The 18,226-nt window shown below is 45.5% G+C and overlaps 1 protein-coding gene across 4 annotated transcripts in view; it reads left to right on the top strand.

Annotated features, from left to right (window-relative positions):
* The window catches only part of hhat (hedgehog acyltransferase), a 48,690-nt gene extending 32,953 nt beyond the window's left edge, over positions 1-15,737 (top strand). For 3 of the 4 annotated variants that reach the window (XM_060933264.1, XM_060933263.1, XM_060933265.1), the window contains exons 9-13: positions 4,312-4,347; positions 10,731-10,932; positions 11,032-11,176; positions 11,553-11,825; positions 14,749-14,837. In XM_060933264.1, the coding sequence (XP_060789247.1) occupies positions 4,312-4,347; positions 10,731-10,932; positions 11,032-11,176; positions 11,553-11,650 (481 nt within the window). In that variant the 3' untranslated portion in view covers positions 11,651-11,825; positions 14,749-14,837. Of the gene's footprint in view, positions 1-4,311; positions 4,348-10,730; positions 10,933-11,031; positions 11,177-11,552; positions 11,826-14,748 lie in introns of all 4 variants that reach the window. The other variant, XM_060933266.1, reaches the window with a different exon arrangement.
* The last annotated feature ends 2,489 nt before the right edge of the window (positions 15,738-18,226 follow it).

Here is an 18,226-nt window from a genome sequence, read left to right on the forward strand (position 1 = left end):
TACTAGTCTATCAAGGAGAATGGTGTGATCATTGGTGTGATCACAGCAAGAAGGTTCTGGGTTCGAACCCAGCGGCCAGCGAGGGTCTTTCTGTGTGGAGTTTGCATGTTCTCCCCGTGTCCGCGTGGGTTTCCTCCTCCGGGTGCTCCGGTTTCCCCCACAGTCCAAAGACATGCGGTTAGGTTAATATGGGATGGCCTTGGGCTGAGGTGCCCTTGAGCGAGGCACCGAACTCCCAACTGCTCCCCGGGCGCTGTTAGCATGGCTGCCCACTGCTCTGGGTGTGTGTGTGTGCTCATTGCTCGCATGTGTGTGTTCACTGCTTCAGATGGGTTAAATGCAGAGAGGAAATTTCACAAGTGTTTGATGAATAAAGTTGTGCTTTCTTTCTTTCAATCATGCAAAAATTGCAGTAAGGTCAAGCAGCGAGACACAGCCCTGATCAGACGCCAACAGTAGGTCGTTTACTACTTTAACCAGAGCTGTCTCTGTGCTATGATGAGGTCTAAATCCTGACTGATACATTTCATGGATGTTATTCCGATGTAAATATGAGCATAACTGCTGTGCCACAGCTTTTCAAGGATCTTGGAGATAAAGGGGAGGTTTGATATTGGCCGATAATTGGACAGCTGACAGGGTCGAGGTCTGGTTTTTTAATCAGGGTAACTGCTAGATAACTGCTAGTTTAAAGGATTAACCAGTGCTAAGGGAAGAATTGATTATTTTTAGAAGAGGTTCAGTTGCTCCTGGTATTATCTGTTTGAAGAGTCATGTAGGGATGGGATCAAGGACACAAATTGAAGATTTTGATGAGAAAATTAGTGAAATTAGTTCTGCCTCTTGAAGACGAGTAAAACATTCTGATCACTGATCTGATATGGTCACGTTGTTATATACAGAGTTACTAATCAAATTGTCTGGCTTTAAATTTATAGTCTGAATATTTTACATGATATTTTCAATTTTGTTCTTGATAAAATACGTCATCACTCCTACATACTGTCGGTTTTCATACTTATGTGATGGTCTTGTTATCTTCTATCAGGGTGGAGAGATGCGTTGATCTCGCAGCACTAAGAGCTTTTCTATACTTCAGGAGGCTCTCCTTCCACGCTAATTGGAATTCTACCAATTTAGTTTGAGTACATTTACATTCTAATTTTCGAGTGGCCTCTTTTAAGGTGTGTGTGTGTGTGTGTGTGTGTGTGTGTGTGTGTGTGTGTGTGTAATCATTATACCAGAGTGCTCATTTTTTTTCTCTCTAATTATTTTTCTTTTAAGTGGCGCTACATTATCGAGGGTAAAGCAGAACACTGACTTGAAACATTTAGTATTCCAGTCAAGTTCTGTGGAGTCTGATGGTGATCTAATCAAGCTCAACAACTCTGGAACATTTTCAATAAAACTATGTATGGTGGCTGATGGGACTGTACGTTTGATGCTGTAGTGTGGCAAAGTGAATGTATTATGTCTAAGGGTGTATTCAGACCAGGATAGTTCGATAGTTCACTTGCTTTGGTCCGAACCAAATGTTTTTTTTATTTTTTCATTTTGGTGCGGTTCGCTTTCACACTGTACATTTTAGTAAGCGGACCAAAATCTGTCAACAAAGCCACGCGCCCTGAGGCCGTTCAGCTATTGGTCAGAGACGACATGCGCACAAAGCGTTAAGTTCAAAAGTAGTCATGGAGGCTTTCCGTGCTGTTATTCTTTTAATGTCATCAAAGCTATATGTTTTTTCCAGTTTTTACTGTTTTCACAATTGTGCGATTACTATGCTGTTGTACAAGTAATTTATCAACGACGACTTCAAAGGGTAAGGCAGCTACGGAGGATAGCGCTGATGAGCGCACATCATGTTGTGACAGTTCTGGCTCTTCACGCAAGACGGAGGAGGTATGTGTCGGGATATTCGCCTTATCCATCGTAATAGATGAATTTCTTTTTTGCGTCGCTAGTACCGCCACTTTTTGAAAGAATGTCCCTGATTTTAATGTAGGTCTGACGGAGTTTCTTCACTTTTAGCCGACATTGTTCTGGGGAGCGCGTGAACCCCTTCTCCTTCATTTTCTCACTGAATACAGCAAACACGTCGGCATTTTTGTGTGTTCTCTCCAAAAGCTCAGATATGTGGACATCTGCCCATATATCCACAAGGGTGCGCGTTTCTTCCTCGGCCCACGTTTGCCGCCTACTCATTTTTTGTACTCTGTAGTCTAGCCTACCACTGGTCTGAATGACTGAACGACTGTTGTAAGGTTCCCTTGACAACCGAAACAGTGTTTGCACTTTGCGGTGGAGTGTCAAGACTCTGTTTCCCATAATGCTCGACAAACGACGGAAGCTCCCGAGGTACAAAAAAGCAAAACTGTCAGATTAGGTCCGGTCTGCTTTCACACCTCCAAAAGATCCGCACCAGGGTTCCTTTGGTCCGGACCGAGTCCGACCTTGCAGCTCGGTCTCGGTCCACTTGTTTGGTCCGGACCAGAGTTCGGTGGTTTGTATTCAGACCAACCCAAAAGGTCCGGACCAAGGGAAATTTGGTTCGTTTGGTCGCTTGGTCCGGACCAAACAACGTAGGTGTGAATACACCCTAAGAAATTTTAAATGAGATGTTTTCGGAGTTTTTTTATATTATGAATATTACAAGAATATTATATAAATGAATATTAAAAAGTCTCCAGCAATTAATGCGTTGCCAAAATAAACAACCAGGTTGGAAATGAAATCCACAAATCCATGTATAAGTTCAGAATACATGTGGTTTGTAAATAGTTATTACTGGAATTGACTTGATAGGCTTATTTTTCGTGGTTATATATGTTGTTAGTATGAAGTCCTTCAAATGAGTGCGAGCACTAAAACACACGTTTTTGTGTGATGCCTAGATAATCATTATAAATAACCATGATGTCACCTCCTCTGCCAGTTAGACGAGGCTGTAATAATAAGTTCATTAACCATTAGCGCTTTAGATGTAAGAGATCTAATATTACCTTTAGATCAAAGGTGCTGGCAGCGGCTGTACAGTCAGTATGATCTAATTTTATATTGATTAGGTTACTGGAACAAACTCTCTGAATATTTCTACCTTTTTGTTGAGCTCGGGGAACAGACACAGTCTCGATGTAGTGGACCCTGAGTGACGACTCTGTGCAGCTAGCAGACAGTCGGTTTAGCCTGTTTGTCTGCTCCCTGGCCTTGGCTCTGGATTGTCAGGAATTAACTAGGCCTGTTCTGAGACTATGACCTATGCTGCAGGAAATGAGAGCAGCACCTTCCTGAGTGGGATGGATACCGTCCCGCCCTAACAGGCCAACAGTGCCCTCAAAATTAGCCCAATTATCTATAAAGCCCACACTGTTTTCAGAGCACCACCTGGACAGCCAGCAGTACAGCGACCATAACCTGCTGTAAGCTACATCGCCACGCCGCACTGGGATGGGGCCAGAGCATACTACAGCATCGGACATCGCCTTCGCTAATTTAAACACCTCTACAAAGTTGCTCTTAGTAACCTCAGACTGACGAAGGCGTAGATCATTAGCTCCTATGTGGATAACTATTTTTGAGAGCCTGTGCTTGCCTCGGACCCAAAGATTACCTGCCACGTCCGGCACCCTGGCTCCCGGTATACACCTGACTAAAGCTGCTGGTGCCCTCAAGGCCTAGCTAATTTCACGTGCCGAGTCCCCTATAACCAGAGCTCTTTCAGGTTTCTCAGCGGGTGCATCACTGAGGAGAGCAAGCCTGTTCAACATGTGAAGCGGAGAGGAGTGGTGCTCCTGTGGGCGAGCCTCAGCGGTAGCTTTGGCTCTATAATTATACCATATTGTATGTTAAACATACCTTAGTTGTAGCTTTCTGGTGATGATTTTAGGCAGATGTGGATGGATTTTGTTTTCTGTCCAAAAAAGACACAAAAAGTGCTTTTGAAAATATTAAAAGGCAGCCAAAAGGGAAAGTGAAAAATACCACAGATTAAAACAAAAGCACTGAAATTAATGATCATAAATATCTTTATGGCGCTCGTTTGTGTACAGAAGCATCGTCATGCTGGAACAGGTTTGAGCCTCTTAGTTCCAGTGAAGTGAAATTTGTATACATTGAATGTCTCTGCATGCTGTAACATTCTATACAACTGTGTGTTTCAGACTTTGTGGCAATAGTTTGGGGAAGAAACACATAGGTGTGATGGACGGGGTGCACATACTTTTGGCCTTATAGTGCATCTTCTGGGCTTGGAAATGGTGATATAAATAAAGCATGATGAAGAATGTAACACAGCTATTCTTTCTCCACTTTCAGGTACTTTGATGTGGGACTTTACAGATGGCTCATCAGGTACGTGTGTGTGTGTGTGTGTGTGTGTGTGTGTGTGTGTGTGTGTGTGTGTGTGTGTGTCAGTCTGTCCATGTGTCTATGTAATGTGATGTAACAGGATGTAATATGTCTGTCTGTCTGTCTGTCTGTCTGTCTGTCTGCTCATTATTCAAGCTAGTCTCCACCATGCTAATCTCTTCCCTATTCTAATGCCCCGCCCTCATTCTAATGCCCCCCCACCACCACCACCACCACCACCAACCGTCAGCCTCTCAGTGTGTATGGATTTGAGGAGCCGGATCGGCTCAGTGTCAGGGTTCATCGTTCTTCAGATCTGCACGTGTTTAAGTGAGAGGAAGACGATGGAGTGGCAAACTGGAGTCACGCCAGCGTGTGTGAATATGCGCATACGAAATGAAGCTGTAATGAGGCACACACAGCTTTGTCCATGTCCTTTATACTAAAATTTAATTTATTCAGAAACACAAATGAGCAAAAGAACAAAAGTATTGAAAAGTAGGTTATACTTGAAGCCTAAAGTGGAAAAGATCTGTCTGTCTGTTTGTCTGTCTGTCTGTCTCTCTCTCTCTCTCTCTCTCTCTCTCTCTCTCTCTCTCTCAGAGAACTGTAAAAGCTGAAAGAAATAGGTCTTTAGGCCACCTATGGCACGTTATTGAACTATGAAACTATGGTCGTAGAACGGAAACTGCAAACGCATTGAGAACAAGGACAGGGGAGAGAGAGAGAGAGAGAGAGAGAGAGAGAGAGGGAAAGAGAGGGAGAGAGAGAGACAGACGGGGAGAGAGGGAGAGACAGGGAAAGAGAGGGAGAGAGAGAGATGGGGAGAGAAAGAGAGAGAGGTGGGGGAGAGAGACAGCAGGAAAGTGAGACAGCACACTCACACAATGTTGTATTCACTGTGTTGCTGAACTCATGGTTTTTAATAGCTGTGTGATTAAAGTAGGTGGAGAACGAGGTTTAAATTTACACAGATGCACTGCAGATTCATCTCTCTCTCTCTTTCTCTGTGTGTGTGTGTGTGTGTGTGTGTGTGTGTGTGTGTGTGTGTGTGTGTGTGTGTGTATAGCTTCTCTAAGAGCGTCGGTGAGTCAGGAACCTCTCACACACCTCCACGCACCCAAACTCTACATCACACAATTGCAGAGCATTTAAAAACACATTAACACCACTCCAACTGCTCTTTAACACACACACACACACACACACACACACACACACACACACACACACACACACACACACAAAGATTATGCAGATAAGGCCACTGTTCTCCTCCACACACATTTTATCAGAAGCAGGACATGACAGAGATAAAGCAAGAGAATCAATGCTCTTCAATCACTGAGGTCTGAAGAGGAGAAGAGTGATGGGGTGCTCTTAGTGAGAGTGAGACAGGCAGGAGGGATGGGGTGCTCTTAGTGAGAGTGAGACAGGCAGGAGTGATGGGGTGCTCTTAGTGAGACTGAGACAGGCAGGATGGATGGGGTGCTCTTAGTGAGACAGGCAGGAGTGATGGGGTGCTCTTAGTGAGAGTGAGACAGGCAGGAGTGATGGGGTGCTCTTAGTGAAAGTGAGACAGGCGGGAATGATGGGGTGCTCTTAGTGACACAGGCAGGAGTGATGGGGTGCTCTTAGTGAGAGTGAGACAGGCAGGAGGGATGGGGTGCTCTTAGTGAGACAGGCAGAAGTGATGGGGTGCTCTTAGTGAGAGTGAGACAGGCAGGATGGATGGGGTGCTCTTAGTGAGACAGGCGGGAGTGATGGGGTGCTCTTAGTGAGAGTGAGACAGGCGGGAGTGATGGGGTGCTCTTAGTGAGACAGGCAGGAGTGATGGGGTGCTCTTAGTGAGAGTGAGACAGGCAGGAGTGATGGGGTGCTCTTAGTGAAAGTGAGACAGGCGGGAATGATGGGGTGCTCTTAGTGACACAGGCAGGAGTGATGGGGTGCTCTTAGTGAGAGTGAGACAGGCAGGAGGGATGGGGTGCTCTTAGTGAGACAGGCAGAAGTGATGGGGTGCTCTTAGTGAGAGTGAGACAGGCAGGATGGATGGGGTGCTCTTAGTGAGACAGGTGGGAGTGATGGGGTGCTCTTAGTGAGAGTGAGACAGGCGGGAGTGATGGGGTGCTCTTAGTGAGACAGGCAGGAGTGATGGGGTGCTCTTAGTGAGACAGGCAGGAGTGATGGGGTGCTCTTAGTGAGAGTGAGACAGGCAGGCGTGATGGGGTGCTCTTAGTGAGACAGGCGGGAGTGATGGGGTGCTCTTAGTGAGACAGGCAGGAGTGATGGGGTGCTCTTAGTGAGAGTGAGACAGGCAGGAGTGATGGGGTGCTCTTAGTGAGAGTGAGACAGGCAGGAGTGATGGGGTGCTCTTAGTGAGACAGGCGGGAGTGATGGGGTGCTCTTAGTGAGAGTGAGACAGGCGGGAGTGATGGGGTGCTCTTAGTGACACAGGCAGGAGTGATGGGGTGCTCTTAGTGAGAGTGAGACAGGCGGGAGTGATGGGGTGCTCTTAGTGAGAGTGAGACAGGCGGGAGTGATGGGGTGCTCTTAGTGAGAGTGAGACAGGCAGGACACTTTAAAATGTTAGTCCTTCACAGTTACACAACCTCAGTGTTCACTGTACACACACACACACACACACACACACACACACACACACACACACACACACACACACTCAACATGGTGAGTATTAAACATTAACCGATGATCGCAATATGAGGAGAGTGAAGTGAGAGAATTTATTTTTATGCAAATCAAGGGAAAAAAAAAGCAAAACATTGACCATCAAAGAGACTGAAAAACAAGACATTATTTATACCACAGACAGACAGGGAGAGAGAGACAGGGAGAGAGAGACAGGGAGAGAGAGAGAGAGAGACCGGGAGAGAGAGAGAGAGAGAGAGAGAGAGTGGGATGAAGAGATGGAGACAGAGACATTAAGAAAAAGGAAGGCAGGAGAGTGAACATGAGATCAGTCTTTAGATGAGCAATGTTACTCTGATGGTTTGTGCAGGATGAAGACAGATGATTTAATAACACACACACACACACACACACACACACACACACACACACACACACACACACACACACACACACACATTCATCTTGGTGCAGATTCCCAAACACATTCATTTTATACGGTTGAGGATGTTCAGCACTATTGTATTGTCAAAATTATAGGAAATGCACACACACACACACACACACACACACACACACACACACACATGGTGAAGGTATTTATACGTATACATAGTGTGTGTATATGTAGTTCTACATGCACGTATGGAAATCTATAACTGTTATTAAAATAGATTGTGTAAGAGCTTATTTTTGGCAGATTGGAAAATGGGATGTATTTTCTGGACTATAATACATTTTGTTTTAAAAAAATATTCTTGCATTAGTCTACTTGTAATATATCCAGTGATTTCCATGTTTACGGTATCAATATCATCCTATTAACAGTGTGAAGAAGCTTTTCTGCATTCTGGATGTTTTACTCTTCATTTGGCTGAAGTACCTGCCTGAGGGAAGGAGCGAGAACATGTGATGGCTGGGGTGTGATGGATCAGTGATTGATTTTCTCTCCGCACTTCCTAGTTGTGGAGCTGTGCAGATCCAGCAGGGTGGACAGCTTTACACTGACGGTCTTTTCTGCAGACCTGATGATGCACTGCAGTTTCTGAATGTCATGTTTGATGGCTGAGCTGTACCGGATGGTGATGGAGGTGTTCATGACAGACTCTCTGATGGCTGTGTAGAACTGCATCATCAACTCCTGAAGCAGGTTGAACAACTTCAGTGGGTGCAGGAGGTACGTCCTTTGCTGGGTTCTCTTAGTGATGAAGCTGATCCCACATCAAGTTCCTGGTGATTGATGTTCTCAAGACCCTGAAGACTCCACAGCTATCACGGTTCTGCTGAGGTGCTGGCATGGTTGGGAACGTCTCCTTTAATCTACCAACATCTCCACTCACTTGATCAACCATGCATCTGTAAGGAGACTTAAGGGATGAGACAGAGGGGTCTGTAGTGTTGTTGGCAAACTTTGGGATTTTGACAGAGGGGTCCATGGTCTACCAGTTGGCCTGGTATGTGAAATGCAGGGCATTTGTGACATCCTTCAGGTGAGTCAGTACCATCTTCCTGAAGGATTTCATGACCACAGAGGTCAAGGCATTGAGTCTGTAGTCATTAAAATCCTGTGATGGTTGTGTTCTTGTGAATGGGTATTGTTTTGAAGAAGGAGGGTACTTCACACAGCTCCAGTGATCTGTTGAAGATCTGTGTGAAGACAAGTGTGACCTGGTCAGTACAAGCCTTCAGAGATGAGGGTGAGACAACATCTGGGCCTGGTGCTTGCCCTGCTTTGTGGTTTTTGAAAAGTTGGTGCACACCCTCGTTGTAGAACTTCAGTGCAGGCTAATGGCTGGCTGGGTAGCAGTCCGAGATGGTGTGCTTGATAATGTTGTGGATTCAGTGGGTTCTGGATTGGGACAGGACAGGTGTGTCGTGCTGAGCTTTGCAGTGCTAACCTGTAAGAGTCGGTATTAAGCTCTTCAGGCAGCTGACTGACCCACGTTGTCTGAGGGGATGGATTTGTTGTAGATGGTGATATCCTGCAGGTCTTTCCACATAGCTGATTCCTCATTGGACAGCATGGTGCTTGCTGGAGTAACTCTTTTTGGTAGCTTTGATCTCTGTTTAGAGTGTTCCATCAAAAAAGTCATAGTCCCTCCTGTGCCAGGACTTGGTCTTCCCAGGCAGTCTCGTGTCCCAGTACTAACCAGGCCCTTAAGGTGCATTGGGCAGTGCCGATTGCTGCTTCTAGAGCCCTCGGCCTCTCGCCTATACAGCTAGGGTTGTAATGTGGGGTTAGTCCTCTGGTAACCACAAGAGTTTGACTCCCCACTCACATCTGTATTGCAGCATGCCTTGCCACATGGTAGTACGTACCATTTTTATGATGGTCTTTGGTATGACTCGACCGCGAGTAGAACTCTGAGTGTTCCATGCCTAGTTGTAAAGTCTAAACTTCTATATGCCTCCCCATCATCTGTCTCAGTTTGGGATGGAACCAGGGCTTGTCATTATCGTACTTAATGTGTGTCTTCATGGGAACACAGATGTACTCATAGAAACTGATCTAAGCTGTCACAGGGTCATTCACTTCTGTTCATCCAGACTGCTTGTGGCTCCAATGCTCAAACACACTCCAGTCAGTGTTTTGTAAACAGTGGCCAGTCTTGAAGTGTGTCCTTTATCTCATTAGTCTACTTCTTCACAGTACTGACTACAAGTTTGGCACACTTTAACTCCTGCGCATAGGTTGGCAGAAGATGGACAGTCCACTAAAATGATGAACACAGAGTGTGTATGTTTGTGTTCCGTGTTGGTGAGCTTGCAATGCCTCTTGGACACGTGCTTGAGGTCGAATCCTCTGTAACAATTCTCTGACTTTGGAGGAACAGCGGAACTGGAAGCGGGCTTCAGAACAGGTGTGTTCTTTGTATTTTGACACTTTTCAGTGACTTATAACGAAACATGAACACACTATACAGGGTGTCACAGCTCTCTTTCTCTCTCTCTATCATTCCTGGCTGTCTGAAAGACACAAGTTAATAGACAGCCAGTAATTAGATACTGGTGGACCTCATCACATTACCTACTGGTTCAACCTGACTCCTTTCCTCGACCACGCCTCCACTGCCCCATCCGCCTATCAGCATGATGGAGGAGAATTCCTGTGGGCAATAAGGTGGTTTACAGTTTATGAAAAGTGATTCCAGGCTTGGACTGCATGATATCATTAGAACCGTGGCATCTGTTCACCAGCAGCGGATTCCGCCATCTCTCGGCTTCCCTGACCGTCCTGTGGTGAGGTCCGCTCAACAAAAGCATGAATTTGTTTACATGCATCATTCAAGGCATCATATTTCTTATCTTACTTATATTTCTGAGATGAAACTGGCAACTTGACAAGAGCAAAGGGTAAAAAAGCAAATCCAAGCTTGTGAACCGGAGAGACGGGGAAATAATGGTGTTATTAATGTGGAGTGTTAAAGGTCCTCTTTCACTGAGGATGGGTTTTGAGCAGTTGAGGTTGGCTTTGGTGTTGATTCTGTTGATCTTTCATCAAGGTTTTGATTTCTGATCCGAGGTGTCGGTGTGCTGCAGACGTGGATGACAGAAGGATTTGGTGCGGAGGTAGACTCGGGTGTTGTTGGCATTGCAGGGAACGTCAACATTGTAACGACGGGATAGCAGCGAGCGCAAACTGAAGCGACAGTGAAGTGACACGCACTAAACAGGATCATGGGCTCTGGAGCCAACCTTCATCAGAACAATGTGTGTGTGTGTGTGTGTTTTTTCAGGTATGTGTATGTTCCGTTGGGTGGGTCTCAGCATGGGCTTTTCCAGAAGCTTATCTCCATGGCGATGACGTTCAGCTTTGTGTGTTTGTGGCACGGTTGCCATGACTACCTGCAGTGCTGGGCCCTGCTCAACTGGGTGTGTGTGCTCATAGAGAACAGCATCACACTCTTCCTCTGCTGGCCTCCTCTTCATCATGCCACTGTGAGTACGCACATGAGCCAAACTCTGTGTGTGTGTGTGTGTGTGGTTTAGTAAACAATAATACAGAAAAATGAAATCTCTCTCTCTCTGATTTCACAGGTATGTTATCTGTCTCCGCCAATGAGGAGGCGTGGCCTTGCGCTTATCTCTGCCTTTTCCACAGCGATGCTAATTCTGTCCAATCTGGTGTTTCTGGGCGGAATTCATGTTGGCTGTGTGTATTGGGAAAGGGTCTTCATGCAAGGCATGTCAACAACACACACACACACACACACACACACACAAAACTCTGTTGTTTTGCTTGATTTCTAGCTTATAGTGTTATACACTCCCCGGCCACTTTAATAGAAACTTGTTGACTCTAAGATCCCTGTTCTTGGCTGCAGGAGTGGAACCCAGTGTGTTCTTCTTTCTCCTGTTTCATGCTGAGATGCTTTTCCGCTCATCACAGTTGTAAAGAGTGATTATATGAGTTACTATATCCTTCCTGGCAGCTCGAACCAGTCTGTCCATTTCCCTCTGACCCTCTCTTATCAACAAGGCGTTTGTTTCCACCCACAGAACTGTCGCTCACTCACTCAGTGTTTTTTGTTTTCTGCACCATTCTGTGTAAACTCTAGAGACTGCTGTGTGTGAAAACCCCAGGAGATCAGCAGCTTCTGAAATACTCAAACCAAAAATACTCATCTGGCTCAAACCAGCACCCATACCACAGTGAGAGAAAGTCACACTGTGAGATCACAGTGTTTCCCGTTCTGATGTTTGAACATCGTGAACATTAACTGAAGCTCTGGATTTCTATCTGCGGGATTTGATGCGTCGTGCTGCTGTCGAGGGATCGGCTGATTACAGAACTGCAGGGGGATGTAGGGGTGTTCCTAATAAAGTGGCCGGTGAGTGTATATTTGAGTTTAAATTTACAGAACGTACAAAATACACACTAAACTACGTCCACACTAACAGGACAAACGCTAAACTGCAGTTAGACTCTTCTTCTTCCTCACTTTTGTCTCTCACACACACACGGGTACTTGCTGGTACATCTTTCTCCACGTCCTGTGGTCCGATGCATCTTCCAGAGATACCCCTTTTCCACCAAATCAGTTCCAGGGCTGGTTCGGGGCCAGTGCTGGTGCTGGTTCACAACTCGTTCAACTTGCGAGCCAGCTGAGACCCAGTTTGCTTTTCCATAGCTCGCGGAGCTACGTCATTACGTCGCTGTATACGTCAGTTATGTCGCTGTATACGTCAGTTATGTCGCTGTATACGTCATTACGTCGCTGTATACGTCATTACGTCGCTACGTTTGCATAAACCTTGGCCCGAATATCGAAGCAAAAACAACGCAGAAGAAGCAGCAGCAACAACAACAACAATAATAATAATGGCTGACGTCGCGTTTGTACAGCTGCTGCTTCTCGTCACTTAAAAATGGCGATCTTTCGCGGTCTTGTTATTGTTGTTGGTCTTAACAACTCCGCCCCCCTTGCTGACGTAAGCGGTTCTTTCCTCTGGCCCAGCAGAGAGTTGGTGCTCGCCTGGAACCGGTTTTTCTGGCCCCAGAGCCAGTTCTTTGTCAGTGGAAACAGAAAACCCGGTTCCAAACTAAGCACTGGCCCCGAACCAGCCCTGGAACTGCTTTGGTGGAAAAGGGGCAAGAGACGTTAACCAGCTGCTTATCGTCCTTTACCCAGTCTCTCCTTTGGTCTTCTGCGTGTCCATTTTCTTTGTATACTGATGCACAGGTCATGACACGTCAGCCACACTAATGGGACAAAAACTAAACTGCAGATGCACCAGTAGGGGGCACTGTTCATTATGAATCAGTAATATTTTACACATTGTGGTCATTTTTTTCCTCTTCTTCAGACTGTGTGACATTTTCGGTGTGTGTGTCCGAGAGAGAGAGAGAGAGAGAGAGAGTTAGGACATGCTTAAGTGGCTGTTGCCATGACAAAACTCACATTAAGTAGCCAGTAACGTTGTGAAAAAGCTGAAGGGCAATCAGAAGGAGTGACTCTCTCACACACACACACACACACACACACACACACACACACACACACACACACACACACACACAAGCGATTTTTATTCTTTCTGCTGATACAGAAACAAAAGCAATCATTTCATCTTTTACATGAGGAAAATAATAATCCATTTTTCTAAATGTCATGATTTTTAGAGATTAAATGACATTCAGATGTTAATGATGACATTACCGAGTGCCTGCTGTGTGTTTTCTCTCTAGTGGACAAACTACTCGAGTGTGTTTATGGGCCAGGGCAGGTAGAAAATGGTGCTGAACAACTTCTCAGGTTTCCACATCCTCTTCCTCCTCCTCTCTCTCATTCTCTCCATCCTAATTATCCTCTTTCTGCTCTTCTTCATCCTCCTCTTCCTCTCTGCTCTTGCTATTTTTTCAGCTCTGTGCTGTTCTTCTCCTTTTCCTCCTGGCCCTTTTTGTCGGCCTCGAAAGCCTCAAGCAGAGGGTGGCAAGAACAAGAAACACTCAGATTCTATCTGTTCCACAGCAGACCTCAGGTTCCTGGTGTTTAGAATGTTCCTCTCAGCTTTCATGGCAAAACTATTGGCACATGCTCTCACATACAGAATAAATCCACTGGCTGTCTGAGATATGGCTCTGCTTGCCCCTTCTGACACTCACACCGTCCGCTAAAGCCTGCTCGATCATACGGGTGACGGCAGCATGGGGCAGGTTCAGGTCCCCCGAATTCTCTTCGCTCAGCTAGTCTGCGTTAGCCACGTTAGCAAGGGAACTTCATGTTCACTGTTCTGCCTGGGTTAGTTTTATAGAATAAACTTACGGATGTTTGAAGGAAATTAAAATAAAGATGTTTGTTAAAAGTGAACGCAGATTTATTAAACAGCTGACTGTGGATCAGAACACAGCAGTAACGCAGGAAAATCAGCCAAGCTAACTCTCTCTCTCTCTCTGTTTCTCTCTCTCTCTCTGTTTTTCTCTCTCTCTCTGTCTGTCTCTGTCTGTCTGTCTGTCTGTTTCTCTCACTCTGTCTCTGTCTGTCTGTCTGTCTGTCTGTCTGTCTGTCTGTCTGTCTCTCACTCCCTGTGTGTCTGTCTCTGCTCCCTCTATCTCTGTCTTTCTCTCTCTCTGTCTGTTTCTCTCTCTCTCTGTTTCTCTCTCGCTCTCTGTCTGTTTCTCTCTCTCTCTCTGTTTCTCTCTCTCTGTTTCTCTCTCTCTGTTTCTCTCTCTCTCTCTGTTTCTCTCTCTCTGTGTCTGTTTCTCTCTCTCTGTTTCTCTGTCTGTCTGTCTGTCTCTGTCTGTCTGTCTCTCTCTCTGTCTCTCTCTCACTCTGTCTCTGTTTGTCTGTCTGTCTGTCTGTCTGTCTGTCTGTCTGTCTCTCGCTCCCTGTGTGTCTGTCTCTGCTCCCTCTATCTCTGTCTTTCTCTCTCTCTGTCTGTTTCTCTCTCTCTCTGTTTCTCTCTCTCTCTGTCTGTTTCTCTGTCTGTCTGTATGTCTCTCTCTGTCTGTCTGTCTCTGTCTGTCTGTCTGTCTCTCTCTCTCTCTCTGTCTCTCTCTCACTCTGTCTCTGTTTGTCTGTCTGTCTGTCTGTCTCTCGCTCCCTGTCTGTCTGTCTGTCTGTCTGTCTCTGCTCCCTCTATCTCTGTCTTTCTCACTCTTTGTCTGTCTGTCTTTCTCTCTGTCTGTTTGTCTTTCTCTGTCTCTCTCGCTGTCTGTCTGTCTCTCGCTGTCTGTCTCTCCTTCTCTCACTGTCTGTCTCTTCTTCTCTTGCTGTCTCTCTCTCTCTCTCTGTGTCTGTCTCTCACACACAGGCTGGTCCTCCATGGCGGTTCCTGTGCTTGCATGTCTGTACTGTTTTGCGCAGGTTGGACTAGAGATGGACAGTAAGAAGACGTGAAGACTGTGTGATTTTTATCTCGTTATGAGTACACAGTGGTGCAGTGAGACACGTTTTCTTCTCGTTGGTCTGGAGTTCTGATGTCTCGGACGACACCCTCCAGACGTGTTGCTGTCAACTGCAGTGTGTTCCGAGTGAGCGCTGCAGTTTCCCAGAGCACGCCGATCCAGAGCCAGTGTCTCACTCCCACCTGTCTCCAGTCCAGCAGAGGATCAGTAGCACATCATTTTCCACAAAATTCCCTGACTTTATTCCCAAATCTGCTTTATATTTCATATTTCCTGCATTAATAATTCCATCATACTGCACTGAGGTTTATAAGTGAACTACTGAGGACTCATTGATGTGTTTTCTGACTCTGCATGACCCCCTGATATCTCAAAAGATGGACAAATCACAGAGAAAAAGACTCATACTGAAAATCATTCACTTCCCCAGAACACGGTTAAGCGTCAGACTCCGGCAGGGGGCGTGGTCTGATGTCTTACGCAGAGATTGTTCACTAGAAGTGATCTGGATGATAATAAAGTTTGCATGTGATTTGCATATTTAATTTTTTAATAATGCCTTATTATGCTGTTTATTTACTAAGAGAAACAATCAGCGCTCCATCGTTGTCACTCAGCAGAATGAGGAGGTGCTTCATGCTGCATAAATCATCTTATAGCTGTGTGTGTGTGTGTGTGTGTTGTTCCTGATCTCACACACACTCTCTCAGATCTGCTGCCAGGTTTTTTCCAACTCTTCCTGTCCAGGTCCTAACCCTCTCTCTCTCTCTCTCTCTCTCTCTCTCTCTCTCTCTCTCTCTCTGTCCTGCTGCCTTCTTCTCTGTCAGTTTAATTCAACAGTGCTTTACTGAATGTTATGTGTCACATTATTTCCAAAGTATGTACAGTTGTGTTCAAAATAATAGCAGTGTGTTTAAAAACGTGAGTAAAGCTCAAAATCCTTATAATAATTTTTATTTCCATGCATTGGGAACACTGCACATTATATTCTACATCAAAACATGAAGAAAAGTGTATCAATATTTTAATTACTTTACAGAAAATGAAGAAAAATGAACATTGGGCTGTTCAAAAAAATAGCAGTGTCTGCATTTTTCATTACAAACTCCAAATATTTACTGTATAAACTGAAAAAATCTTAAGGATTTAGTATTCCTGTGAATCACTAAACTAATATTTAGTTGTATAACCATGGTTTCTGAGAACTTCTGGCACCTGTGAACAGGTATTCCAGCCCAGGATGATTTGACAACATTCCACAATTCCTCTGCATTTCTTGGTTTTGCCTCAGAAACAGCATTTTTGATGTCGCCCCACAAGTTTTCTATCGGATTAAGGTCCGGGGATTGGGCTGGCCGCTCCATAACTTTCATTTTGTTGGTCTTGAACCCTGATGCTGCTCGCTTACTGGTGTGTTTGGGGTCGTTGTCTTGTTGAAACACCCATTTCAAGGGCATTTCCTCTTCAGCATAAGGCAACATGACCTCCTCAAGTATTCTGATATATGCAAACTGATCCATGATCCCTGGTATGCGATAAATGGGCCCGACACCACAGTAAGAGAAACATTCCCATATCATGATGCTTGCACCCCCATGCTTCACTGTCTTCAGAGTGGACTGTGGCTTGAATTCAGTGTTTGGGGGTCGTCTGAAAAACTGTCTGCGGCTCTTGGACCCAAAAAGAACAATTTTACTTTCATCAGTCCACAAAATGTTTCTCCATTTGTCTTTAGGCCAGTCGATGTGTTCTTTGGCAAATTGTATCCTCTTCAGCACGTCTTTTTTTTTTAACAGTGGAACTTTGCGGGAGCTTCTTGCCGATAGATTAGCTTCACACAGGCATCTTCTAATTGTCACAGTACTCACAGGTAACTTCAGACCGTCTCTGATCACCCTGGAGCTGATCATTGGCTGAGTCTTTGCCATTCTGGCTATTCTTTGATCCATTCGAATGGTAGTCTTCTGTTTTCTTCCACGTCTCTCTGGCTTTGCTGTCCATTTTAAAGCACTGGAGATCATTTTAGCTGAGCAGCCCATCATTTTCTGCACTTCTTTACAGTATACGTTTTACCTCTCCAATCAACGTTTTAATCAAAGCATGCTGTTCTTCTGAACAATGTCTGGAACGACCCATGTTTCTCAGGTTTTCAGAGAGAAATGGATGTACAACATGTGCTGGCTTCATCCTTAAATTAGCGCCACCTGACTGACATCTGTTTTTTCACAGAATGAATGATCTCACTAATTAAACTCCACACTGCTATTATTTTGAACACGTCCCTTTCACTTAATGATTCGATTACACAGACTCAGGAGCATGCATATCATGAATGTTGGGTCTGTTGGTTTTCTATGACTCTACTACACCTACTGGTAAATTATTTGCCATGTAGTAATATAATTTCCACCAAAAACAGTGATTGATCTGGTTAGTCGTGTTGGACTGCTATTATTTTGAACACAAGTGTAAATGGACAGAATATAACAACACACACACACCCCACTACATTAACATAAACACAGATCAAAGTAAATAAATAAATTAGGGCTCCCAAGTGGTGCAACTGAAAAGCGTTTACCCAGTCTTCAGGAGGTGGTGAGTTTGAATCCTGACAATGCCTCAGCTGTCCAAGCCTGTGTTCTCTCCTTGTCAGTCAGATACCCCGTTCACACTCACACTGAAAGCCATATATTTTCCATTATTATGGTGGCGGCACGGTGGTGTAGTGGTTAGCGCTGTCGCCTCACAGCAAGAAGGTCCGGGTTCGAGCCCCGTGGCTGGCGAGGGCCTTTCTGTGCGGAGTTTGCATGTTCTCCCCGTGTCCGCGTGGGTTTCCTCCGGGTGCTCCGGTTTCCCCCACAGTCCAAAGACATGCAGGTTAGGTTAACTGGTGACTCTAAATTGAGCGTAGGTGTGAATGTGAGTGTGAATGGTTGTCTGTGTCTATGTGTCAGCCCTGTGATGACCTGGCGACTTGTCCAGGGTGTACCCCGCCTTTCGCCCGTAGTCAGCTGGGATAGGCTCCAGCTCGCCTGCGACCCTGTAGAACAGGATAAAGCGGCTACAGATAATGAGATGAGATGAGATGCTGTAATGGTGTCCTGTGGGAATGGGAGCAAATTGGTAAAGTCAAAGTCCTTCCTGCACCATTCATGGCACGTTTGGCGGCACCAATCTCCGTTTCGTAGCCCTCAGCCTCTCATACATAGCTAGGGTTACAGTGGGGGGCGTGTCCTCTGGTAACCGCAAGAGTTTGACTCCCCACTCGCATCTGTATTGCAGCGTGCCTTGCCAGATGGCAGTAGGCACCATTTTTTTGATGGCCTTTGGTATGACCTGACCGTGAGTAGAACTCGCGATCTCCCATCGAGAGGCGGACAC

The sequence above is a fragment of the Neoarius graeffei genome, chromosome 11, assembly GCF_027579695.1.
Source record: "Neoarius graeffei isolate fNeoGra1 chromosome 11, fNeoGra1.pri, whole genome shotgun sequence".
Lineage (NCBI taxonomy): Eukaryota > Metazoa > Chordata > Actinopteri > Siluriformes > Ariidae > Neoarius > Neoarius graeffei.